At 66.0% G+C, this 25,774-nt stretch overlaps 2 protein-coding genes across 3 annotated transcripts; both read right to left on the reverse strand.

The window, feature by feature from the left end:
* Positions 1-552: 552 nt before the first annotated feature.
* RGL3 (ral guanine nucleotide dissociation stimulator like 3) lies at positions 553-11,208 on the reverse strand. Its single transcript, XM_074934965.1, is given in 19 exon segments — positions 553-618; positions 620-831; positions 1,214-1,252; positions 1,255-1,327; positions 1,526-1,687; positions 1,983-2,095; positions 2,098-2,126; positions 2,817-2,906; positions 3,496-3,617; positions 4,156-4,188; positions 4,474-4,560; positions 4,957-5,041; positions 5,860-5,963; positions 6,189-6,404; positions 6,716-6,846; positions 7,750-7,946; positions 8,587-8,798; positions 9,659-9,766; positions 11,116-11,208. Coding segments are annotated over 19 exon segments (2,082 nt in total). The 5' UTR covers positions 11,119-11,208.
* A 3,175-nt stretch (positions 11,209-14,383) lies between these two features.
* ODAD3 (outer dynein arm docking complex subunit 3) lies at positions 14,384-25,223 on the reverse strand. 2 transcript variants are annotated; one of them, XM_074934966.1, is made up of 13 exons: positions 24,995-25,216; positions 23,288-23,409; positions 21,079-21,156; positions 20,394-20,573; positions 19,433-19,534; positions 19,049-19,174; positions 18,441-18,563; positions 17,383-17,541; positions 16,125-16,285; positions 15,474-15,630; positions 14,979-15,134; positions 14,770-14,854; positions 14,384-14,542 (listed from the first exon to the last, which is right to left on the reverse strand). In XM_074934966.1, exons 1-13 carry the CDS (start codon positions 25,077-25,079, stop codon positions 14,415-14,417), a joined length of 1,662 nt encoding a protein of 553 aa, XP_074791067.1. In that variant the 5' UTR covers positions 25,080-25,216; the 3' UTR covers positions 14,384-14,414. The 2 variants fall into 2 exon arrangements, with proteins under 2 accessions (XP_074791067.1, XP_074791068.1); XM_074934967.1 differs by lacking the exon at positions 19,433-19,534 and having other exon boundaries at positions 24,995-25,223.
* Between the last annotated feature and the right edge of the window lie 551 nt (positions 25,224-25,774).

Below are 25,774 nucleotides of genomic sequence, written 5' to 3' on the forward strand. Positions count from 1 at the left end.
GGCTGCCCTGCTCCTGGGAAGAGGGGTTTGGGGGGCAGGCGATCCATGGGGACCTGGATGGGGGACCTCTCCCAGGAGCGCTGGCCCCATCCAGGTCCCCATGGATCGCCTGCCCCCCAAACCCCTCTTCCCAGGAGCAGGGCAGCCGGGGGAAGCCCGGCCCTCAGCACAGCCGATCCTCGCATCTCCGGTGCCCCATGGCATGCTCGGCGCTCCTGGCTGCCAGGCGGGACGGGGGGCAGGCTGGGGGGTGCCCATACCCAGGGACTGACTGAGGGGGGAGTTGGGAGAGCCCAGCTGAGGGTTGTTTCCCTGTCACCCTTTCCCTGCTGGCGTGGTGGGCGGGGGGAGGGATAGTATAGATCCCCAGAGTCTTGGTGACCCCTATGGGTCAAGACAATGGGGGGCCCTGTGCACAGCAGCCTGGGGAGGGGCCAACAGGGGGCGCAGGGAGGAGCTGGATGTGCAGCCAGTCGGGGGGCAGGGGAGCTGGGGAACGAAGCAGGGGGTTCTGGGGGTGGAGATCAGGGGGGAGGCTGCCAGGGGGAGGCGCTAGGATGGGGGGGGCTGGGGGCTGGGAGCGAGGAGAGGAGGGAGCGTGGGGGGGTGGCCGGCTGCGGGGTGCACGGGGTAAAATGGGCTCTAGGGGGGAGGGGAGTGCGGGCTCCGTGGTTAGGGCGGGGCTGTGGGGGAGGGGAGTGGGGGCTCTGTGGGCAGGGCTGGGTGGGGGCAGGCGGGGGCTGGGGGGGCCCTTCCGGCGCAGGACGAAGTTGAAGTCGGCAGCTGGATTCATGGCGTAGAAGGCGTTGGCCCCGTCGGGGATCAGCAGCTCTGGGGGGGGGGGGGGTTGGGGGAGAGCGTGAGGGGGCACAATGATACTGGAGACCCCCAGCTGGTCCCCTTCTCCAGGAACACCCCCCTGCTCCCCCCCGCAAGGTCCCCCCACCTGGTCCTCTGCTCCGGCAATACCCCCTGCCCCTCCCCAACACCACCTTCCCCCCATGACCTCATCCCCCCACCTGTGACACCTCCCCTCTCCCATGCCCTCATCCTCCCCCCCCATGTACTCCCCCCACCTGGTCCTCTTCTCCAGCAACACCCCCTGCCCCTCCCCCCACACCCAGCATGCTCTCCCCCTACCTGTGACACCTCCCCACCCCCCATGCTCTCCCACCCCGCCCTCTGCTCCCCATCCCAGCCGTGCCCCCCTCACCTCGGCCGCCCCCCAGCAGCTGCAGGAGCTGGAAGTCTCGGGCGGGGTCCCTTCCAGGCTGTGTTTCTGAAGGGCGCGCAGCACCACGGCTGGGGTCTTGTCCTGGCTGGTCAGCTGGGGGGCAGCGGGGGCCACAGGATCAGCGTGGGGAGCAGAGACGGGCATGGGGGGGGCGGAGCAGAGCAGGCTCGGGGAGGGGGCAGCACATGCAGGGGTGGGGAGGAGGGCAGAGACGGCGTGGGGCCCAAAGGGGCGGGGCCAGACCCCAGCCCCACCCCCCGCCCAGAGGCAGGACCCCCAGCCCCCCCTCACCAGGATGCTCTTGTAGAGGTTGCCGTGGGCGTTCTCCATGCTGACCCGCATGACGCACGAGTCCGCCCCCTGCTGGTTGTAGAAGGGCGAGCAGGGGCGGCGGGCGAGGGGGGAGGACGGCTCCTCGGGGGGGCAGGTGCTCAATGGCAGCTCCAGCAGGCTCTGTGCCAGGGCAGGGGGAGAAATGGGAGCTGGTGAGCGAGCAGGGATAGAACCCAGGAGTCCGGGCTCCCAGCCCCGCCCTCCCCCCAACTCTAACCACTGCACCCCACTCCCCTCCCAGAGCTGGGGAGAGAACCCAGGAGTCCTGGCTCCCAATCCCCCCTCCCCCTGCTCTAACCCCGGGAGCCCAGCGGGCACTGGCCTTTGCACTGGGACAGCCCAGCCCATCCCCGGCTACCCCCAGTCAGGTCTGAGCCACCCCAGCACATCCCCCCGCCCCGGCACCCCACAATACCTTGCAGAGGGGCCCCCCCATCTCTGGGGAGCAGGGGGCACTGGGCCCCTCATCGGCTTTGCAGCTGCTGCCGGTGCCCGAGGGCGAGATGCTGCCCTTTGCAGAGGACAGCCGGGGGGCAGGGCCTCGGACCCCAGCAGGAGCCTGAGGGGAGACAGGAGTGAATGAGCAAGAAAGGGGAGAAGGGCTGGGGGGGCTCGAAAGGAGAACCTGCCCCCCAGACATCCCTATCCCCCTCCAGATGCCAATTCCACCCCCACAGAGCAAGACGCCCCCCAACGCCCACCTCCTCCCCCGAATACCCACGGACCCCCTGCCCCTCCCCCATCCCTCGACTGAATGTGGGAATTCTGGTAATAGTTTTATGACCACGAGGTGTGCCTCAGTTTCCCCACTGATTCTGCCTGACCAGCCACTAGTGCCGAGGGACTGACCCCCAGAGGAGAGGGGAGTGATGCCTGGCCAAGAGCTGCCCCCTGGCGCCCCCAGGAGCCGAGCAGGATCAACCCCTCTGAACAGGGGATGCAGGATGCTGACGGGAACCCCCATGGGAAACTGAGGCAGGCTGGTCACGGGCAGGAGGGTGACCAGCCCATGGCCCCCATGCCAGGGCCATCCCCACACCTCCCGGGCAGGGCTCCTGGCTCCCCTCGCTCAGGTTTTGGGGGGGGGGCCTGCTCACAGGGAGACGGACGCTTGGACAGACAGACTCCCCCACTGGGATCGTCCCATCCGGCCTTTCGCGGAGCCCAGGCCAGCTCCGGAGCTGCCCGCCCGGCCGTAGCTTGGGGGCTCCCCGCGGCGGGGGCCCCGGGGGGGCCGGGGGCCACTTACGAGCTGAAGCGTTTGCTGAGGCTGTGTTTCACACGGGGTGAGCTGGGGCAGGAGTTGGCTGGGGGCTCGATGAGCCGGGAGACCCGGTAGCTGGGGGGGGAGCGGATTGGGGGGGTTAGTGCGTGTCCGTCCTGCCCCCCCCGCTGCTACTGCGCTCCGTCCGTCATGGAGGGGGACGCTCCAGGCAGCTCCCCAGGTGAAGCCCAACTACCCGCTCCCCCACCTCCCGCTGCCCCCCGGCCTCCCTCCTACCCCCCCTCCCAGCCGCCTCCCCCACCTCTGTACTGCCCCCCAGCCTCCCTCCTGCCCCCCCTCGCTGCCCCCTCCCCGGCCTCCCAGCTGCCCCCCTGCATCTCTCTTCCCCGCTCCCTGCTGCTCCCCGGCCTCCCTCCTGCCCCCTCTCACTGCTGCTCCCCAGACTTCCTCCTGCCCCCCTCACTGCCCCCTCCCTCGCCTCCGTACTGCCCCCACCCCGGCCTCTCTGCTGCCCCCCTGCCTCTCCCTGCCCCGCTCCCTGCTGGCCCCCAGCCTCTCTCCTGTCCCACCCTCCCCGCCCCCTCCCCACCGGCCCCCTTCCGGCCCCTTCCCTGCCCCCCCACTGCACTCCCTGCTCCCTGACCACCTCCCTCCTATCCCCGCCCTGCTCCCCCCGAGACCCCCTCCCCACCCCCCGTGGTACCTCTGCTCCTCGGAGAGCTGGGCGTGGCGCTGAAAGGTGGCCAGCATGGGGGGGTTGGGGTGCAGGGCGTAGCCCCCACACGACGCCTGCAGCTGCCGGATCCGCAGCAGGATCTCTGCCTCCTGGGCCCGGACATGGGGTGAGACTGGGTTCGGGGCTCCCTCTCTCCCAGCTCCCGTCCCCCACTCCGCCCAGCCTCCTGCCCCCCAGCTCCTGTTCCCTACTGCCCCCCAGCCATCCCCCCATCCCCCATCCTCCTCAGCTCCTGTCCGCACCATCTGCCCAGCCTTCCGTTCCCCCCAGCTCCCGTCCCCCCAAGCCTGTGCCCCCCAGCCTCCCATCCATTCCCCGTGCCCCCCAGCACTCGTCCCGCCACTGCCAGCCTCCTGTCCTCCATCCCCCGCACCTCCCATCCCCCCAGCCTCCTGCCCCCCAGCTCCCGGCCGTCATCACCCCCCCAGCCTCTTATCCACCCCTCCAGCTTCCTGTCCCCCATCTCCCCCCCCCCATCTCCCATCCCCTTACCCTCCCCACAGCCTCCCACCAATGAATCAGAGATCCCAGGAGTCCTGACTCCCAGCCCCCCGCCCCTTGACCACTAGACCCCACTCCTCTCTGCTCTCCCGGCCAGCTCCCCCGCCGCCCCCCCCACACACTCACCTTCCTCCTCTTTTCAAAGTTGATGAGCCCACCCTGGGGGGAATCAGAGAGAGAACATGAGGGCGGTTGGGGCCCCGCCAGTGTTCACATTAGGTGGTTACCCCGGGAAGGGGCTGGCACTCGAGGAGGACTGACGAACAATGGGGGTGGGGTGAGATGAGATATGTCCTGGCCCCCGGGGGCAGGATGTGCAGAAGAGCCTCTGGGGGTCTCGGGGGAACAGGCAGCTCGGCCCAAGGGGCCCCTGAGTCGGGCACTGCGGGGGGGGGGCACAGCAATGGTGTGAGCCTGGGGAGACCCCCCCAACCCCCGACTCACCTCCAGGAAATCCGGCAGCGCCGTGTCCAGCATCACCAGATCCGTCAAGAAGGTGCCGAGGTACGGGACCGTGGCCGGGGGGGGCGCCTGGAGGGGGGAGGGTCCGGGTCACCCACCGGCTCTGCCAGCGCCCCTCACTCCCAACCCGCAGCCCCCTGCTAGCCCAGCCCTGGGCTCCCCTCCCCCAGCCCGGGGGAGTCATTCGCTGAGTCGCTTTGCGGGCTCCGTCGGGGGCACCCCGGGCAGCGTCTCCCTGGGCAGAGGCCCAGCGGAAAGAAACCTTTGACGGGCGCCGCCGGTACACGGAGCAAAATCCCACTGCCGGGGGCACGGTGCCCCCCACCCCGCCCCCTGCCCAGCTTCCTGCCCCCCTGCAGCCCGACATCCCCTGGCAAGCCACCCACCTTTCACCAACCCCCCCCGAGCCCCCTACCCTGCTCCCTGGGGCACAGCACCCCACAGCACGGCCCCCGTGCCAGGTACCTGCAGCAGGATTTCCCGGCAGCTCAGGTGGTTCTTGTCATCGGAGAAGATCTGCGAGAGCTTCCGGAAGACGCCCATGGTGTCCCTGGGGGGAACCGAGGCAGAGCTCTCTCCATGCATGCACCCCCGATCCCCATCCCCATCGGCCCCGGCACCCCCGATCCCCGGCCCCACTGCCCCTGGTCCCCGGCCCCATCGATCCCCAGCCCCATCGGCCCCAGCACCTCCAATCCTCAGCCCCCGATCCCCGCCCCCACTCACCCTGGCACCCCTGATCCCCGAACCCATCGGCTCCGACACCTCTGATCCCCGGCCCCATCGGCCCAGGCACCCCCAATCCTCAGCCCCCGATCCCTGCCCCCACCCACCCTGGCACCCCTGATCCCCACCCCCATCTGCCCCAGCACCCCTGATCCTCACCCCCAATCCCCACCCATCTCCGGCACCTCCAATCCTCAACCCCCAATCCCAGCACCCACCAATCCCTGGTCCCTGCATCGTCCTGACACTACCCCCACCCCAGCACCCCAATCCTCTCACCCCCCCAATCCCTTGCCCACCCGCTGAACCCCATCCTGGCAGCCTCCCCAGCATGCCCTGACCCCCGCCCATAGCACCCCCCAGGGTCACCAGGACCCTCTGGACCCCACTCCCCACCGTGAGCCCCAACCCAAGAGCATTGGCTCTTGGGGACAAGTCCCACGCTCTGGAAGGCGGGACTTCCTGGATTAGCCCTGGCCATCCCAGCCGCACCTTTGGGGGACGCTAGTCAGGTTGCATGGAGCCAAACTCACCCCCGAGCTCTCCCGACCAAGCTGAAGGGAGGCAGGCCGTGAGAGCTGGACAGCCCCCGCCCCCTGCGCTTGTCCCCAGCCCCCTCCGTTCAGCCCCCCCGGCTCTCACCGGCTGACAGCAGCCCAGGTCCTCTTGAGCCGGTGCACGGGGCTGGACTGCAGGGCGGAGATCACGGCTCGCAGGGAGGAGAAGTTACGCAGAAAGTAGCAGTGCTGGGCGGGAGGGGAGTCAGTGGGATCCAGCTCCCCCCCCCCCGATCTGCCCCCCAACCCCCCAGGCCGGCACACGTCCAGTTACTACTGGACTCCCTCCCCCAGCCCCTGCTGGCCTGGATTCCCCCCAACCTCCCGTAAGTGCCCCTCACCTTCCCCCGCACCCCACTGGGCCCCCACGGCCCGCCTCCCACCCCCACCCCCTCAGCTGTCCCCTGCCCCCACCTGGGCGATGGCGACCCACTTCTCCAGCAGCCGGGCTCTCTGCGGCGCACGGAGCTGCACGTCACCCAGCACCGAGGCGACGACGCAGCCGGTGACAGCGTTGAACTGGGCCACGGTGGCGCGGACGCTGGGCGCGGCCCCCTCGCCGGCCTTGCGGTCCCGCTGCGACCACACACAGCCCAGGCAGTGGAAGGGCCTCACCTGCATGAACAGCTCCTGGGGAGGGAGGAGAGGGAGCGGGGAAGGGACCGTGCTCTGTGCCCAGGCCCAGCTGGGACCAGAACCCAGGAGTCCTGGCTCCCAGCACCCCCCTGCTCTAACCACTAGACACCACTCCCCTCCCAGAGCTGGGGAGAGAACCCAGGAGTCCTGGTTCCCAGCCCCTCCCTGCTCTAAGCCCTAGACCCCACTCCCCTCCCAGAGCTGGGGAGAGAACCCAGGAGTTCTGCCCCTCGGGGCCCCTGCTCTAACCCCTAGGCTATGCTCTCTTGGGAGCTCTGGCCCCCCTCCCCCAGCCCCCCACTTACTATGTCCATTAGCGTGATCTGCTCGGCCACCTCCTCCACACTGAACGACAGGAGATCAGGGGGCTCCCCGCAGCCCTCTGGCCCCCCCTTGCCCCCCAGCGCCAGCGGACCAGCCCCAGGGGAGTCACAGCCTGCAGGGGAGACAGCGCCGGGCATCAGACCAGCCGGCTGCACAGCGGCCTGCGAGGGGGACAGGCACTGAGGGGTCCCAGCCAAGGGATGGTTGGAGGAGGGCATAAGATGGACAGACAGACGAGGGGCTGCAGCCAGGGGACAGGTGGTGGTGGAAGAGCCAGGAGGGGGACAGGTGCTGGGGGGTTGTAACCAGGGGACAGGCAGAGGTGGGGGTTGTAACCAGGGGACAGCTGGAGCAGGGAGTAACAGGGGCAGGCAGAGGTGTGGGGGAGTGGGAACAGGCCGAGGCAGGGGACAGGCCAAGGCAGGGGTTGTAGCCAGGGGGTGACAGGCAGAGGCAGGGACTGTAGCGAGGGAACAGGTGGAGGCACGGGACAGGCAGAAGTGGGGTTGTAACCAGGGGACAGCTGGAAGTGGGAGTAACAGGGCAGGCAGAGTTGGGGGTAGTGAGAACACGTGGAGGCAGGGAACAGGCAGAGGTGGCGGTTGTAGGCAGGGGGTGACAGGCGGAGGCAAGGACTGTAGCGAGGGAACAGGTGGAGGCACGGGACAGGCCGAGGTGGGGTTGTAGCCAGGTTCAGGCCGAGGCGGGGGTTGTAGCCAGGGGACAGGCGGAGGCAGAGGACAGGCCGAGGCGGGGGTTGTAGCCAGGGGACAGGCGGAGGCAGAGGACAGGCCGAGGCGGGGGTTGTAGCCAGGGGACAGGTGGAGGCAGGGGACAGGCAAGGTGGGGTTGTAGCCAGGTTCAAGCCGAGGCGGGGGTTATAGCCAGGGGACAGGCGGAGGCAGGGGACAGGCGGAGTCGGGGGTTGTAGCCAGGGGACAGGCGGAGTCGGGGGTTGTAGCCAGGGGTTGCGGGGGACAGGCAGAGGCAGGGCTTGTAGTCTGGAATCTCTTACCCTCAGGCTCCACCTGTTCATCTCCTGGCTCCTCCTGGAAGCCCTGCAGTAGCCCTTCGGCCCGCGCACACCCCTCCGAGCCCGGGGCTGCCTGGCGCAGGTAGCCATGGAGCTGGCGCAGGCTGGGGTGCTGGGGGGGCTCCCGGAAATCCTCGGGGTGATCACGCAGCCAGAGCTCCAGCACCTGCAGCACAGCCCTGGGGAGAAGGTGGGGTGGAGAGTCCTGACAAGAGGAGGCCCCTCCCCTCTGGGTCTGGGGGCATCCCTGTAATCCCAGGAGCTGGTCTGAGACCCCCCAACCCAAAGCAGCCCACTTTCCTGGCCCGGGTGGGTGAGGGCCCCCACCACGAGGACCAGACTGCAGGGTTCTCGCCTCCCAGCATGCCCAGAGACCAGCCCCCGGGGCTCACCTGTCAGGGTGGAGGGATCCCAGAACCGCCCCGGGCTCACCTGTCGGGGTTGTGGGATCCTAGTGCTCCCGTCAGGGATGGGGGAATCACAGCACACACACCCCGAGGCTTACCTGTCAGGGGTGGGGGGAGCCGAGTGCTCACCTGCCAGTGTGGGGGGATCCCTGCAACCCCTGGGCTCACCTGTCAGGGTGGGGGGATCCCAGAACCCCGTGGGCTCACCTGTAGGGGTGGGGAGATCCCAGCACCCCCCAGGCTCACCTGTCGGGGTGGGGGGATCCCAGCACACACACCCCCAGCTCACCTGTTGGGGTGGGGGGATCCCAGCACCCCCCCGGGCTCACCTGTCGGGGTGCGGGGATCCCAGCACCGCCCCGGGCTCACCTGTCGGGGTGGGGGGATCCCAGCACACACACACCCAGCTCACCTGTCGGGGCCCAATGGCAGCAGCAGCTCCAGCACGCGGCTGGGAGTGGCGAAGGCGCGGTAGGTGGCCAGGAAGCTGGGGAGGTAGCCAGGGTCGCCCTCTGCGTGGGCGGAGACCAGGCCTCTCACCAGCTGGGGCAAGGTCCCGGCACGCAGCCGGCGCAGCTTGCAGGTGCGGTACTGGACGAAGGGGCAGGGGGGGCCAACTCCAGCCTGCGGGGGGGGGAGCAGGGAGAGAGGGATGGGCAGAGAGAGGGATGGATGGAGTGTGAGAAATAGATTGCATGGAGTGAGAGGGAGGGAGTGAAGGAGATAGATAGATAGATAGATAGATAGATAGATAGATAGATGGGGTGGATGGGGATAGATAGATAGATAGATAGATAGATAGAGAGGGGGTGGGGGGATAGACAGGTATGGAGAGATCGAGACAGAGGGAAATAGAAGGAATAATTACATCACCCCAGCCTCTTTCCCTCATGCAGGATCCCAAAAGGCTCCACTGGCCTGAGATGCAGCCCACTCTTGGGTGGGGCCCAGGGGCTGTTTATACAGGGACCCCGCACCCAGCGCTGAGATGTAGCCACCTCTGGGGTGGAGCACAGGGGCTGTTTATACAGGGACCCCTTGCTTGGCGCTGAGATGCAGCCCCCTCTTGGGTGGGATGTGGGGGGTTGTTTATACAGGGACCCCTAGCCCAGCCCGGAGATGCAGCCACCTCTGGGGTGGAGCACAGGGGCTGTTTATACAGGGACCCCTCACTTGGCGCTGAGATGCAACCCCCTCTTGGGTGGGATGTGGGGGGCTGTTATATAGGGACCCCGCACTCGGCGCTGAGATGCAGCCGCCTCTGGGGTGGAGCACAGGGGCTGTTTATAACCAAGCTGCGCACTCGCTCCCAGAGAAAATGTAGGCGAGAAAATGACCCAGTGTCATGGCCCAGCGCCGCCTGCTGGGCCTCCCACCCGCTGCAGCACCAGGGTTCAGCTCTGGGATCCCCCATGCAGGTGCTGACTGGGTCCAGCCCCACTTGGCATAGGCGAGCTGACAGGCCCCTGGAAGAGCCCCCCTACCAGCGGGCAGGGTCCCCCGTTGGCCGCAGGGTCTGCCCTCACCCGCTGCAGGGTGACGCTGTAGATGGCCCCATCTTCCACCTCTTCACCCCACTGCTGGAGGGGCTCCTGCGGGGGAGAATAGACCCGGCCATGGGCCCAGCCAGCCCCCGACACACACAGAGATGGGAGATGTGGCTGAGGTGCTGGGAATCAGGACTCCTGGATTCTGCCCCAGTTCTGGGAGGACAGTGGGATCTAGTGGTTAGAGCAGGGTGGGGGGCTCGGAGCCAGGACTCCTGGGTTCTCTCCCCGGCTCTGCCACAGATGCGATATGTGATCCTGGGTGAATCCCTTTCACGTCTTGGTGCCTCAGTTTCCCCCGCATATGATACCACCTATCAGAGGAGCCCTGTCCCTGAAACCTGGGGGATGCAAATGCAACTTCTAAAGGTTTCCCCTGGGGGGGGGTGAGGATTAAGGGGTCCCCTCACCTCACCCCCGGTAGAGCCATCAGGCTCAGGTGCTGGCAGCTCTGGGGCTGAAGGACCGTGATGCAGTATCGCTCCCTGCCTGCAGGCAGCCTCCGGCACTCCACCTGACCCCCCACCACCCCCTACAGGCGGGTGATGAATCCACATCCCTACAGAACGGATGGAGAAACTGAGGCACAACGCAGCTTTGGAATAGACTAGAACTCCGGAGTCTGGACTCCCAGCCCCCTGCTGAAGGGGGGAGGAGCAGGGGCCACCCATTGTACAACCCCCCACCCCGCACTGGAGGGGGGGAGAAGCGGGAGTGGCACGAGGGGGGCAGAGTGCTCTGGGGCTCCGGCTGCCCTGAACAACCCCCATCCGCCGCCCCTCATTTCCACCCGCGTCTCCAGGAGCCAGAGCGGAGCCGTCCAACCGGTCCAGCAAGGTCAGCCTCCCCCCGCGCCACAAGGGGCCCTGCTGCCCCTGCCCCCTCCCTCCGCCCTGCCCCCCACCCCAGCTGGTGGGGGCGGCTGCCATCCCAGTGGGCGCAAGTCGCGTTCTCCCCCCTCAGCTCGGGGAGGTGGGGCCGGTGTCCGGCACCCTGATCCCCCTGGGAGGGGCGTGAGGTCTCCAGTCCCCCCGAGTCGCCCGCCCCCCATGTCCGTTCGGTGCCCCGCGTTCGCAGGGAGCTGGAGGGGTCTCAGCCCAGGCCCTAGCAGGGCAAGCGCCCCCCCGGGCACCCATTGCCCCTTACCGCCTCCGGGCAGCCATGTGCCCCCCTTCCCACCGGCCCCTGGGTACCTAACGCCCCCGGGCACCCAGCGGCCCCCCTTTCCACCACCCCCGGGGCACCCAGCGCCTCTTACCCCTCCCGGGCACCAAGCGCCCCTTCCTACCCCCTCGGGCACCCAGCGCCCCCCGCTCAGTCGAGGGACCGACCCCCAGGGCTGATGTCTCTGGCCGGTGCCGGGCGGGGGGTTCGAGTCCCCGGCGCGGCGTTACCATGGGGCGCTCCAGGGCCGGATCGCGGCGTCCGCCCTTGACTCGGCGGCGCCGGGAAGGTCTCTCGGCTGCAGCCCCGGGCGGGAGGGGCTGGGCCACAGGGAGAGGGGAGGCAGCGCAGCCTGGGCACAAGGGGCCCCTCCCCCAAACCAAGGGGGGCGGGAGAGCGACGCAGGGAGCGCCTGGGACATGGAATCCCGGCCCCTGAGACCCAACCACCCCCGTGGGGGAGACGGGGGGCGTGGGGCTGGATGGAGGGGGCTGGGGAGCGGTGCTCTGGGAGTTGCCCGGCCTCTCGCTGCAGCCCTCCAGGGGCTGTGGGGTGCCCAGTGCAGGCTCAGCCCCCTAGAGCGAGAGGGGGGCCAGGAGTGGGGCAGCCAGGGGGACCTGAGAGCTGGGGCCAGCCCAGCCAGGAAGGAGGACAGGGTTAGGGTAAAGTCTAGTAGCTGGAGCGGGGTGGGAGGGGAGCCAGGACTCCTGGGTTCTCTCCCTGGTTGCAGCAGGGGCTGGGGCAGGACACGGGCAGGTCCCCCCCCAGCAGAACTCTCTGGTGCACCTGAAACTCCACTGGTCCACCCCCTCCGACTCCAGGCAGGGGGAGCCGGGTGGGGTAGCAGGGGGCTGTGGGTTGGGACTGAGGGGCACTGGCGGGGCTGTGGGGCAGGGGAATGGGCCCCAGGGGGCGGGGTAGCAGGGGGCTGTGGGTTGGGACTGAGGGGCACCGGCGGGGCTGGGGGTCAGGGGAATGGGACCCAGAAGATTGGGTAGGAGGGGGCTGTGGGTTGGGACTGAGGGTCACTGGCAGGGCTGTGGGGCAGGGGAATGGGACCCAGAGGATTGGGTAGGAGGGGGCTGTGGGTTGGGACTGAGGGTCACTGGCAGGGCTGTGGGGCAGGGGAATGGGACCCAGAGGATTGGCTAGGAGGGGGCTGTGGGTTGGGACTGAGGGTCACTGGCAGGGCTGTGGGGCAGGGGAATGGGACCCAAAGGATTGGGTAGGAGGGGGCTGTGGGTTGGGACTGAGGGGCACCGGCTGGGCTGTGGGGCAGGGGAATGGGCCCCAGAGGATTGGGTAGGAGGGGGCTGTGGTTTGGGACTGAGGGGCACCGATGGGGCTGTAACGTGGCAGGGGGGGTCCAGAGTTGCAATTGACACTGGACAGTTGGGGGGAGCGGCTGAGTTTCTGGTGTTTCGGTGTCCCGGGAGCAGGTGCCCCCCAGGGGTCATAGCTCTGGCAAGCCGGGCTGGGGGGCAGGGAAGTTGCCAGGGCCGAGGTGTGGCAGGAGGGGGCCGTGTCCCCGTGGGCCCCGCACCCCAGTGCCGCTCACTGCCCGGCGGGGGAGCCACTCCCGTGGGCCACTGGCACAGCTGATCCCACTCGCCAGCCTCTCCTGAGGGGCACTGGGATGATTTTGGGGTATGGCAGCTGGAGGGGGATGTCCCATTCCAGCCTGGCTTCCCCTTTCTGTCTGGAGCAGCCCCCGTATGGCACCCCTTGCTGGAGACCCCTCGCCACCCTCTGTGCCCCAATCAGCGCTGCACCGGGGTTGGTATCATGCTGGGCGTAGGACAATCCCTGCCCCCCGGCAGCTGGAGGACGGAGCCTTAGCAACGGCCCCGCTCCCAGGGCCACTCGCCCAGCAGCATGGAGCGGGTGGCAGATCCGCCTCCAAGAGGAGCAGTTACAAGCCCCCCTTTCTGATGAGGGGAAACTGAGGCACGAGATTGCAAAGAGGGTTGGCGGTGGCCGAGTGGGGGTTGGCAGCTAGGAAGGCTGGCTCTCCGGGATCAGAGTTTGGGGCCAGGATGTGGGGGGGACAGAGATTCTGGCTCCTGGGGCTGCAGTGAAGCAGAGCCCAGTGGGGATCAAATCTTTGCCACTCGTGCCCCCCCACCCGCCCCTGGGCCATGCAGGGTCTGCAGCCAAGGGAGGGGGGCTCTTGGTTTCTGCAGCCAGCCCCAGGGCAGCACTAGGGGGCGCTGTGCTGCAGGGAGCAGGGCAGGGGCTCTGCAGGGGATGCCCTCCCTCCCCCCAGTCAGCACTGGCCCCAGGGCAGCGTTAGGGGCCACTGTGCAGTGGGGGGGCTCGGCAGGGGGCGCTCTCCCCCCGCAGTCAGCACTGGCCCCAGAGCGGCGTTAGGGGGCGCTGTGCTGTCAGGGGGCTCGGCAGGGGGTGCTCTCCCCCCGCAGTCAGCACTGGCCCCAGAGCGGTGGTAGGGGGCGCTGTGCTGTGGGGGGGCTCGGCAGGGGGCGCTCTCCCCCCGCAGTCAGCACTGGCCCCAGAGCGGCGTTAGGGGGCGCTGTGCTGTCAGGGGGCTCGGCAGGGGGTGCTCTCCCCCCGCAGTCAGCACTGGCCCCAGGGCAGCGTTAGGGGACGCTGTGCTGTCGGGGGGCTCGGCAGGGGGTGCTCTCCCCCCGCAGTCAGCACTGGCCCCAGGGTGGCGTTAGGGGGCGCTGTGCTGTGGGGGGGGCTCGGCAGGGGGCGCTCTCCCCCCCGCAGTCAGCACTGGCCCCAGGGCAGCGTTAGGGGACGCTGTGCTGTCGGGGGGCTCGGCAGGGGGCGCTCTCCCCCCGCAGTCAGCACTGGCCCAAGGGCGGCGTTAGGGGGTGCTAGTCATGCTGATCGCCCCGTGCCGCATGCTGCCCCTGGGCCTCGCGGGGGAGGGGATGCCCATCACACTGCACCAAACCAGGGGCTGCTCCGCCCAAGTGGCTTTATTGAATCACACACAGCACACGGGGGTCATCGGGGGGGATGCTTGCGGGTCCCAGTGCGGGGGGGGAAGCCGCGAGAGGCAGCAGGGAGCCCGAGAGGCCCAAGCTGCGATTCACCCTCTGCCTGCGGGCGGGGGGGGGGAGGGAGCAGGAGAGGGGGTCGGGGCAGGAGGCTGTTTTCCCCCCTAAGGCGGGGAAGGGGAGGGGCCCAGCCCCAGGGAGCCCCGCTTGCTCCCCGGCCTGAGGGGTCGCCCTGGGGCAGCTCCCCATCCTCCACGACTGGCTTGGGCCCCTGGCCAGGCCCGGGGGCAGCCCTGACCTTCACCCTGCCCCCCCCGCCAAGGGCAGGAGCTACGTGGGGCTGGGGCTGCCGCCCCACTAACCCTGGACCCCCGACCCCCGGCGCTAGAGGTCACCTTGGGTGGTTGCTGGGATCAGGGGCGGGCTGGCAGGGCCTAGGGTCTTTGAGGGGGCGGCTCACAGTCAAGGGCCTGGACTGGAGCCTGCTGTGCCTTTAATACCCTCGCAATGGCCCTGCGGGGGGGGGGGGGGAGGGGGCTGAGCTCTGAGCCCCCCCCGGCTGGCTACAGCTTCCCCTCCTTCTTCCTGGGGCGGTTGCGGCGCTTGGTCTTGGCTTCAATGATCTGCTGGGACTGGCGCTTGAGCGCGGCCCGGGTCACCACGTCGCCCTCGTCCCCGCTGTCTTCCTCGTCTGGGGGCAGAGACGGGGGGCGTGGGCTGGTGGGGGGGGCAGAGCAACCGCTGCCCCCCCACACACCCTGTGCTGCCAGCAGGCCTCGCCCCACACCCTACCAGCTCCCCTCACCCCCACAGTACCACCCCAATTCTCCCCATAGCCCCCCCCCCAGCCCATATCTCACCCCCTGCCACGCGCACCTTTGCCTCTTCCAACCTGGGGGGACCCCCCCCCACACTCACCATAGTACATGTCCTGCTTCTGGGCGACGGGCAGCTTCACCCGGATGTTGGCGCTGGGCAGGCGCCCCTCCAGGTTAGCGTGGAACTGCGAGAGAGGGCAGCGTTAGAGCGGCCGGGGGGCGCCTGGCCCAGCCCCGGGGATGGGGGACGGGGAGGCTGGAGGGGCTGTCAGGGAGGGGGTGAAAAGGGGAGCCCTGCCCCAAGCCCACCTCCTCCTCTGCGATTTTCTGCAGCAACTCCCTCTGGTCCTGGTCGCCCAGCTCGGCCAGCACCTTGAGCAGCTTCTCCTCTGTCTCCGCCAGCAGCTCCAGCACGTAGTCGCCGGCGGCCTCGTCCGGCGGGGCCTCAGCAAAGCGCCCGCTCTTCTGGGGGGATAACAGTGCCCACCGCATGGGGGAAACTGAGGCACGAGTGCGGGCGGGGACTCGCCATAGGTCAGTGTCAGAGCTGGGGATAGGACCCAGGAGTCCTGACCCCCGATCCCAGCACCGTTCATGCCAGCCTGTGACTCACCAACCCCCTCCCTTGTGTTTAGCCCAGGGCGGGGCCAAGGGGCCCCCTGGTGGCGATACCGGCCACTGCAGGGCAAGTACAAACTGCAGGGTCCGTCTGTGTCCGCCAGCCCCTTCCTACCCCCAGCCTGGCCTGGCCCCAGCAGCCTGCAGGGGGTGCTGCGCCAGGGGTCTGCCCTCTTGTTCGCTCACCAGCCGGATGTGCTGAACCTTTCTGGCCAGGTGCTCCACGCCCGCCTTGGCCACCAGCAGCACCCGCGTCACCTTGTCCAGCTGCCCCTTGGCCACGTCGCGCTGCATCTTCTCCTGGCGCAGGTGAGTTCGCAGCTCCTCCAGCAGGCGCTGGGCCCTGGGCAGGGGGCAGGGTGGGCATCAGCGCTGTGGGCACTGCCTACCCCGGGGCAGGGCAGGGACAGAAAACTTCTGCCCTTAGCTCCAGCCAACACAGGGGGAGCTCTTGCTCCCAGCCCCTCCCCCCGCCGCTCTAACCACTGGCCCCCACTCCCCACTCAGAGCTGGGGACAGAACCCAGGAGTCCTGCCACCCAGCACCCCCACTCTCGCTCTAACCATAAGCCCCCACTCCCTGCCCAGAGCTGGGGACAGAACCCAGGAGTCCTGTCACCCAGAACCCCCACCCCCACTCTACCCACTGGCCCCCACTCCCCACCCAGAGCTGGGGATAGAACCCAGGAGTCCTGCCACCCAGAACGCCCACCCCCGCTCTAACCACAAGCCCCCACTCCCCACCCTTACACAAGAGCCCCCCCCCACGTACTGAAGGGCTCTGGGGGGGCCTCCTGCCTCTACACACCAGCAGGGGTGGGGGGGTTTGGCAGCTCACCCCGTCACCCGGGCCTCCCCTGAGTAGGTGAGGGCCTGCAGCTCGGCCTCCAGCGCCTCCTTCTCCTCCCGCAGCTGCACCAGGGCCTCCTCGTTCTGCGTCATCAGCTGCTCTAGCTGCTGGAAGGTCTCTCCTTGGGCCAGGAACCGTCTCACCACCTCCTGCCGGGGGTGCGGGGTGTTAGAGCCCCCCAGGGCCATGGCCAGGCCCCTTACACCCCTCTCTGCCAAAACGCAGCCACCTCCGGGGAGGGTGGAAGTGGGCAGGGGAGCTGGGAGGCAGGACTCCTGGGTTCTCTCCTCCAGCTCTGGGCGGGGAGTGGAGGCTAGTGGTTACTGCAGATGGGGGGGCTGGAAGGCAGGACTCCTGGGTTCTCTCCTCCAGCGGGGTGGAGCGGGGAGGGCACTGCCCATGCTGCATTGTCCCACCAGCGTTCCGAACCCCCGAAGAGAATCAGTGTGTGGGGAGAGACGAGAGCAGCCCGGTGCCCAGGTGGCAGGGACAGCCAGGGGCCTGGCACCCATGGCCACCCGACTGCTCGCTGTCCCAGGCAGGGGGCCGGCGCCCGCGGCTCTTCCCGCTCCGGCTCTGGCCGGGGAAGCCGATAACCAAGATAGCTTGGCTGTCAGCCCGCCGTCGCCATGGCAGTGGCTCCGGGTGAGTGGCGTGGGGCAGGCGTGAAGGAGACCAGCCGGCTGGCACCGACCTGCTTCCCAAGGACCTTGGGAGGTGGCACGTCCCCTCCTCCCTGAGACAGGTAGCTGGGGGGTGGGGCCCCGCTGGCCACAACTCTCCTGGGTTGGGGGGCGATTTCTGAGTGGGGGCGCCCCCACCTGCTGCCGGGGGGAGTTGGTGGGTGACTGGCGGAGGTCGAATGATGGGCAGGTCATTTGGCTGCCATGCGATGGCGACGAGGGGCCATGAGCGACTCGTGGGGGCCTGGGCTGGGGAGAGGTCACGGGACTGGCCAGAGGGCACCCCCTTGCTACCCCTGGATCTACCCCAGCCTCGGGACCAAGACCTATGCCATGGGGGGGCAGGCTGAGGGAGGGGGAGAGGTTAGAGCCAGGACTCCTGGGTTCTGTTCATGGCTCAGGGAGGCAGCAGAGTCTAAAGGTTAGAGCAGGACTCCTGGGATGTATCCTTGGCCCTGAGAGGGGAGCGTACCCTAGTGGTTAGAGCCCGTGGTGGTTTCCGGCTGGGCAGTGCTGGGGACCTGGGGGCGGTGCCGGGGGCAGAGCCCTCCTCAGCCTCTCACCCTGGAGTTGGTGACCCCGGTGGCCGTTTTGATCTTCTCGAAGGTCTCCTCTACCGCCACTGTGCCCAGCAGCTGTCTGGCGCGGAGGATGGTGCCCTTGTTGCGCTGGGCGTTGCTCAGCAGCTCCTCCGTCTGCAGGGGCAGGCGCTCCCGCAGGGCCTGGGGAGAGACGCGGCGCTCAGAGCCCCCCCACCCGGCGCACTCGCCACCCGCAGCCAGGCCTGGGCCAGGTCGCTGCCCCCACCAGGGCCTGGGCTCAAATCCCGCCAGGGGCTGCAGCGGCTTGGCCAGTCGGTGTGAAATAAGCAGGGGTGCAGAGGGGCAGACACCCTGCCCTCCACCGGCTGTGTGTGGGGAATGCTGACCGCGCTCCCCCTGCCACCTACCGGCCACGTGAGGGTGGAGCATGCCAACTGCGCTCCTGCCCCCTCCGCCATGTGGGGGTGCGGCATGCCGGCTGTGTGGGGGGGATGCTGACCGCACTCCCTCTGCCCCACCTGGGGAGTGGAAGTCCCAATTGCTGGCAGTGGTGCCATTAGGCCTGGATGGGTGCAGGGATAGCTCAGTGGTTTGAGCACTGGCCTGCTAAACCCAGGGTTGTGAGTTCAATCCTTGAGGGGGTCATTTAGGGATCTGGGGCAAAAATTGGGGATTGGCCCTGCTTTGAGCAGGGGGTTGGACTAGATGACCTCCTGAGGTCCCTTCCAACCCTGATATTCTATGGGTCTCACGTGAACCCCTATGGGTGGCCCTGGATCCAAGGTAGATGACATCTCCCCCCATCCTCCACTACCCGCAGCCCACAGCTGAGCAGACACCGGGGGGGGAGATATGCCCCAAGGGTGGAGGGCCGGCATGATGCACCGCTTCAGCGCTATGGTGGGAGCAGAGTGGGGACTAGTGGTGAGAGCAGGGGCTGGGAGCCAGGAGTCCTGGGTTCTCTCCCAGCTCTGGGAGGCGAGTGGGGCTAACAGTTATGAGCTGGGGTTGCTCAGCTGGGGAGCTGCTGCTGTCCAGAGTGGGTGCCGCGTATACCCTCCCCCCCGCCCCAGCCTTACCCGTCTCTCCGCCCGCTCATTCTGTGCCCTCCTCTCGTCCGCCTGCTTCTTCAGCTCCGACAGCTTCAGCTCCCGCGTGTACCTCTCCCGGTAGATGCTGTCTTCTTGGAGCTGGAGCTGTTCCTGCACGGGGGGCAGTTAACGCTGGGTCAGCCCCCAGAGGAAAAGCCCGGGTGCGGGGCAAAGGTCAGTCCAGCAGACGCTGCTGGTCACAAGCCCCCGGGTCTGAGCTGGGATGGAGCGAGTGGGTATCGCCCAGGACGGGCCCCCGGGCCTGAGCTGGGACGGAGCGGGTGGGTGAGTACTGTCTCAGATGGGCCCATGGGTCTGACCTGGGATGTGCGGGGTACTGGGCTAGAATGACCCACTGGCCTGAACTGCTGCAGGATGGAGGAATACCCACCTCGATACACCAGGGGTCTGATTCGCCCTGGTGGCCCCCGTCTCACTGGGTGCTGCACTGAGCCTGCGTTTCCCCCAACCCCTGGTGGCCCCCCAATGCTCCATCCCCTCGCAACTCCCCGCCCAGACCCTGGTGCCCCCCCGTCCCCTGCCCAGACCCTGGTGCCCCCCATCTCCTACCCACACCCTCGTGCCCCCCTCCATACCCTGGTGGTATCCCGCGTGGCCTGTGCATCCGTGTTCATCGCTTGCAGGCCATGGAGCTCTTGGTGTAGCCTTAGGATCTCAGCTTCCAGCACGTCCAGCTGGGTCTGCGCCGTCAAGCTCTGCTCCTGGGGGGCAACAGTGTCAGCTCCCCACCCCGCTGTGCTCCCGAGGGCGGGGACGTGCCCAGCTCGGAGCCACCCCCAGGGCGCCTGGACCCAACCCTGCGGGTCTCCGGGGGGACCTCGGCAGGGATCCCACCACTCTGGATCCATGAGCTGGAGGTGGCTGGGGGCGGGGGGCCAGGCCCTGACCCCGGAAGCTCAGGGGGTGGGTGGGATGAAGGGGGAAATTTCTCTGTCCAGTACACACACGGCGGCCCCCACCTGCATGTGAGCTTTGAGCTGGCGGTACAGGCCGGTGACATGCTCTGCCTCCTCCACCTTCAGCCGGGCTTTCTCCAGCTGGTTCTCCAGCCTGCGCAGGGTCTGGGCGGGGAGACGAATGCCACCGAATGAGCCGCCCGCACACAGCGGGCCACTGATCCCCATGGGAGCCAGGCCCAGGGACTCCCCGGCTTTGGATCAGGCTGTGGGGAGCCCCCCCCCTTGCCTCCCCAGATGGCTGAGGCCTTGGCCTGCCTCCCAGGACCCCTGGTCCCCAGAGCGGGCTGAACCGAACCCTCGGATTAGGGCTGTCCGGGACCAGTTGTGCTGCAGACGACACCGGCTCCTACAGCCCCGTCAGGCAGCAGGGCCGGCCAGCTGGGAGGAAGGGAGGAACCGGCGCCAAAGTGGCTGGTCTGTGTCACAGGTTTATGAGTTTGCTACAGCTGCCCTGCTCAGAGCTCAGACCGGAGAGCTGCCTATCCACTAGGCCATGCTTCCTCCCCGGTATAACACAAGAGACATCAGGGGGAGGGAGACAAGGGGAGCCCAAGGACAAAGGGAGAGGTTAGCGGTCAGCAGGATGGGCAGTGCCCAAGGGCAGAAGCTTCCCAGCCAAAAAAGTGGCCAATGGTTTGTGACTCCCCCAGGCTGATCTGCCTCCACACCCAATGGGGCAGCAGCTGGTGTTCCAAACCCTCCCCACCCTCCTTGTCCCCACACTCGGAGCATTAGCCAGGCCAGAGATACCGTAATACACCTTCTATTAGTGTACAGAGCCTGGCACAAAGGGTCCCGGGGCCAAGGCCTGGGTCCTGGGCACTATCGTAATACACCTAGTAAATCACATTCAGCACAGAAGTGAACCTTCCCCTCCAGCTAACGCCGAAAGGGTGAGTGCTGTGCTGGGGTCAGTGCAAGCCTCCTCACCCCCCACCCGCCCCCCGAAACTCCCGCTCACCTTGGCTGCCTCCACATTCCCTTCCTCCACCTCCTGGAAGCCCCGGGCCTCCCGCACCTTGGAGTCGTACTGCAGCTGCAGCTCCTCCAGCCTCCGCTTCCTCACCTCCACCTGGTGCTTCAGGTCGTTCAGCCGGTTGATCTTCTCGCAGAGGCGGTGGTTGATGAACTCGATGGCGCCCTCGGGAGGAGAGAGGAGGGAAAGGGCAAATCGTACAGGGCGGGGTGTTTTCCAGGCAGCGTCTCAACTCCCATTGAAATCACCCCACAATACGTCGCCCTCAGCTTGAATCAGACCTTCCCTGGGATCCCCGCCCCCAAACCCCATGGTTGGTTTCATACCAACAGGAAACAGAACTGACCCTTTCGGGCCCTGATCCTGCACAATGTTCAGCGTGGGATCAGAGTTACCCACCCTCAATCCCAACCCACAGCCCCCTGCTATCCCAGCCCTGCCCCCCCAGATCTTCTAGTGCCCCTCAATCCTGACCCACAGCCCCCTGATATCCCAGCTCTGCCAGTGCCCCCAGTCCCGACCCACAGCCCCCTGCCCTGGGCTGCCCACACCTCTGCAGATGCCCCTGATTTCTCTCTTTTTCCCTCCTAGAAATGCAGGCCTGGCGACCGTTCATCCGTAGCCTTGACCAGCTGGCCTGGCACACAGCACGGCGCAAAAACCCACACACCTCTCCACTTTTATTTTTCAGCGAGGCCTTTTCGGCAGCCCGGTCCCGGAACACCTCTTTTATGATTTGTTCCTCTCCCTGCAGAAAGAGACGGCTGCTGTCACCCTAAGAGCTCCTCGGGCCAGGTGACACCTCCAGTCCCGGCACATTGATCTGCGGAACAGACGTCCCGATTCCTGGACACGCCTGCCCCCACCGTCCCTCGGTCCAGTGACAAGCAGACAAGGTGGGTGGAAATGAGCTTTCACTGTTTGTATTGTGGTAGCAGCCTGGCGACACAGTCATAAGCCAGGGCCCCATTGGGCTGAGCACTGTACCGTATATTAGGTGTATTATGGTAGCACTTAGGAACCCAAGGCATGGGCCAGGACCCCATTGTGGTAGGTGCTGTACATTATTTATTAGGTGTATTATGGTAGCACCAAGGCACCCAAGGCATGGGCCAGGACCCCATTGTGCTAAATGCTGTACATTATTTATTAGGAGTATTACAGTAGCACCTAGACACCCAAGGCACGGGCCAGGACCCCACTGTGTTATTTATTAGGTGTATTATGGTAGCATTTAGGAGCCCCGGCCATGGCACAGGACCCGGTTGTGCCAGGCGCTGTACAGGCACAGAACACAAAGCCAATCCCGGCCCGGGAGAGCTTATCTAGGTCACTGGGAGAGGGTTCAGAGAAGAGCCAGGAGAACGATTAAAGGCCCGGTAGCCACAGGCCCAAGGAGCAGCATCGGGTCAGTTTCCCAAAGCGACGGTTAAGGGGTGGCGTGATCACGATTTCGAAGTGCCGGCGTGGGGACCAGCAAGACGATCAGAGGAGCTCCCCAGTCCACCAGCCAAAGCCCTAACAAGAGCTGCAGCTAGACCAGTTCAGACTGGAAATAAGTAGCTCATTTTTAACCCCAGGGGAGCAATTCGCCAGGGCCTGCGGGGACTCTCCCTCCCCGCCCGTTTTAAAGTCAAGGCTGGCTCTTTTCTCTAGCTCCAACAGGAGATCATTCAGGGCAGTTCTGCAGCCGGCGTTCTTCACAGCTCAGCCTAGACGATCACCGTCGTCCCTCCTGGCCCTGGAATCGAGGGCGCTATTCGGCACGCCAGGAGACGGCCGGTGAGAGCGCCAGGCAGCGAGACGGTGCCGGCCAGCGGGCTCAGCTCACCGGCTGCTAGATCGCAGTGGGAACACTTTGGTCCAGGAGGCAGATCTCAGGCACATCCTGCTGAAGCAGATATTTGGTTTCTCCTTTGTCACCCACATCCTGGTGTGGAGAGAGAAGGGGGGGCTGCTACCAACCCTGCTCTGGAAAATCCTCCACAACACGTAGGCGGCCGGTGAGCTACACCCACAGCCCATCATGCTGACCAACGCTGCCAGTTTGCTTAAGTCTCCCCACCTGCCTGTCGCCACCTTCCATCTCCTGTCTTGTACTTAGATTGGAAGCTCTTCGGGGCAGGGATGGTCTCTTTGTTCTGTGATCATGCAGCACCTGGCACAACGGGGTCCTGGGCCATGGCTGGGGTGCCTTGGTGTTACTGTAATACACCTAATAAATAATGTACAGTGCCTGGCACAACAGGGTCCTGGACCAAGGCTGGGGCCCCTAGGCGCTACCGTAATACACCTAATAATGTACAGTACCTGATACACCCTCCACCTTCACACATATTCCCCATCTGCACACCCCTATACACTCCCCTGCACCCTCCTACACCCCACCCCCATAGACCCTCACATCCCCCCACACCCCAAAAATAACCCCCACCTACCCCCATAGACCCACACGCTCACCCCCCCACCCATCCCCCAGACCCTCACGCTCACATCTCCCAAGCACACCCCCAAAATAACACCCCACCCACCCCCACAGACACTCACCCCCACTTATACCCCCCACACCCTCATGCTCACACCCCTACATATAACCCAACCTGCATACACACACCCGCAGGACCCCATGTCTTCCGCACCTGCGCACCCTAATACGCTCTGCCACACCCTCACAAACCTCCCGCCCACCCAGCCCCATACACCTCCCAACCCCACAGAAATGCCTCAACACTGGACCACAACAAGAGCTGAAAGAAGTTTCTGAGTGGGGGGCTGCTGCTCTCCAGCTCACGGGCAACCAAAGCACACCCTGAAGGGAGCAGGGCCACACACTCGTGCCACAGGCTCTGAGCGCCCTGCCAGCCCCGGGGACTGCTCACCGCCAGGATGGCTGCCAGCTTCTTGTGCAGCTTTTTGTTCTCCTGCCGCAGCCACACAATGGATTCCCTGTTCTTCTTGATGGTCCACTGGGAGCTCTCGTAGAAAGCTTTCCGGTCGCCCTCTACCAAGGGGGCAAAACAGCCCCACGTGGGGGAGTTACCAACAAGTACAGGCAGCTGGGCCACTCCCTGTCAGCCCCTCGGCTCGCCTAATCAAAGCAAGGGCTAGCATGGCCAGGACTTGGATGGGACACCTCTGAGATGCTCTCCCAAAGAACCACCAAAGAACCCTGTGCCACCAAAGAACCCTGGTCCCTAGGGGCACTTAGCAGCCAGATGTTCTGCAGTTGAGCTAGAGAAAGGCAACCCAATAGGAAGGCCCCTCTGAATGCCTCCTTGCCTTGTTTAGGTCACTTGCTCTGAGACCTGGGGTACATCCACAGGAAATACAGGGCCCATCTAGCTCACCACCCTGACTCTGAAAGCAGACAGCTTCAGCGGAAGGCACAAGAAACCCTCTGCAATAGCAGATGGGAGCTAGTGTGCCCCCCAGAGGTCCCATCTGGTCTCTAATAGCTCAAGACTGGCCGAAGCATTGGGTTTTATCCCTTCCAATGCTCTTTGATAGCATGAACTGTTCTAACTCTGGATCTTGTTATCCATAGCTAAAGCCCTGCCAAATTCTCGGCCATGACAAATGCATCCCGGACCATGAAATCTGGTCTTTTGTGTGCTTCTACCCTATACTACACAGATTTCATGGGGGAGACCAGCGTTTCTCACATTGGGGGTCCTGCCCCAAAAGGGAGTTGCAGGGGGGTCACAAGGTTTGCCTTCAGAGCTGGGCAGCCAGAGAGCAGCAGCTGTTGGCCGGGCACCCAGCTCTGAAGGCAGCACCCCGCCAGCTGCAGTGCAGAAGTAAGGGTGGCAGTACTGCAACTCCCCTCTAATAACCTTGCAACCCCCCAGAATTCCTTTTTGGGTCAGGACCCCTACTATTACTGTACAACACCATGAAATTTCAGATTACGGAAATCGTGAAATTGACTATTTTTAAAATCCTATGACTGTGAAATTGACCAAAATGGACAGCGAACTTGGTAGGACCCTATCCATAGCCAGTCCTTCTTCCAATCCTGCTGTTCTCCACCTCAGCACCATCCAGTGGCAGGGAGTTCCAGAGTCTAAAGGCTGTGTGGGTAAAGCACCTCTGCTCTCCTCGCCGCCCCTATCTACTCCTAGGGGATGGAGCACTGGACTGGGACTCAGGATACCTGGATTCTATTCCCAACTCTGCAACTGGCCTGCTGGGCAACCTCGCATAAACCATTTCCCTGCTCTGTGTCTCAGTTTCCCCTTCTGTAAAATGGGGATAATAGTACTAGCCGCCTTGGTAAATCGCTTTGAGATCTACGGACGAGAAGCGCTATATAAGAGTGAGGGATTATTCTTCCTCATCATCCCCAGTTTGGGGCTGGATTTTGCTGTGTAGGAAGCTGTTGCTGGAGGGAAGAATTTAACCCCCTCCACCCCACTCTGGGTTAACAGCACGCTGGGGGCAGCTTGAGTTGGGAAGGAAGCACTGATGCAGATGGAGAGCCACACGTGGGGACCTCTCCCCCTTCTGAATGCTGACCTCCGCCCCCCTCTCCTGCCCACCTCCAGGGCAAGCACCCCCACCCCACCGGGTGCGAAACAGCTACGTACCTAGGAGCTGTATCTTATTCTGCAGCTCTGAGATCTGCTCGTGGACTGGGGGCTTCACCCCGGCAGGGTCCAGCGTTGCAGGCATGGTGGCAGCAGCCCCCTGGCACTAGCGAGGTGCTGGAGAGCAGGGTGGCGAGGCACAGAGGCACGCCAGAGCTCTCAGGGGAGCACCCTGGGCACGGAGAGGGGGCACCCTAGGGCAGATGGGGGCACCCTGGGTACAGAGAGGGGGCACCCTGGGCACGGAGAGGGGGCACCCAGGGGAACATGGGGGGCACTTTGGGGAAGATGGGGGGCACAATGGGGGGCACCCTAGGGCAGGAGAGGGGGCACCTAGGGGAAGATGGGGGGTACCCTAGGGAAGAAGAGGGGGCACCCCTGGGGAAGAAGAGGGGGGCACCCTGGACTGGAGAAGGGGCACCCAGGGGAAGATGGGGGGTACCTGGGGAAGAAGAGGGGGCACCCTGGGGCAGGAGAGGGGGCACCCCAGGGAAGATGGGGGGCACGATGGGGGGCAAACTAGGGCAGATGGGGGGCACCCCGGGGAGGGGAGGTAGCACCCCAGCGGGTGGCTCCACTCCCCTCAGTGCCCGAGCTTCCCCCGCCCGGCAGCCGCCTCTGCGCCCCTCCAAGGCCCCGCTCCCCATTCAACATCCTCCGCCCAGCTCACCATGGCAACCAACGCTGACACAAAGCCTCCCATTGGCCGCCGGGGCGCGGGTGCGGCGGGGCATGATGGGAAGAAGGTCACCGGCCTTTGACCCACTGTTTGGGAGCTTG

This window comes from Natator depressus, chromosome 20, assembly GCF_965152275.1.
Source record: "Natator depressus isolate rNatDep1 chromosome 20, rNatDep2.hap1, whole genome shotgun sequence".
NCBI lineage: Eukaryota > Metazoa > Chordata > Testudines > Cheloniidae > Natator > Natator depressus.

Bases quoted from the DNA above. Each gene is read 5' to 3' on its own strand.
- ODAD3 (XM_074934966.1), bottom strand. From the start codon at position 25,079: ATGCCTGCAACGCTGGACCCTGCCGGGGTGAAGCCCCCAGTCCACGAG. The intron at 16,286-17,382 runs GTGAGAGGCTGA...CACCCCCGGCAG, and splicing joins CCGGGGTCACCAACTCCAGG to GAGGTGGTGAGACGGTTCCT. The intron at 15,631-16,124 runs GTGAGCTGCCAA...CCCCCTGCCCAG, and splicing joins GGGGAGGCCCGGGTGACGGG to GGCCCAGCGCCTGCTGGAGG.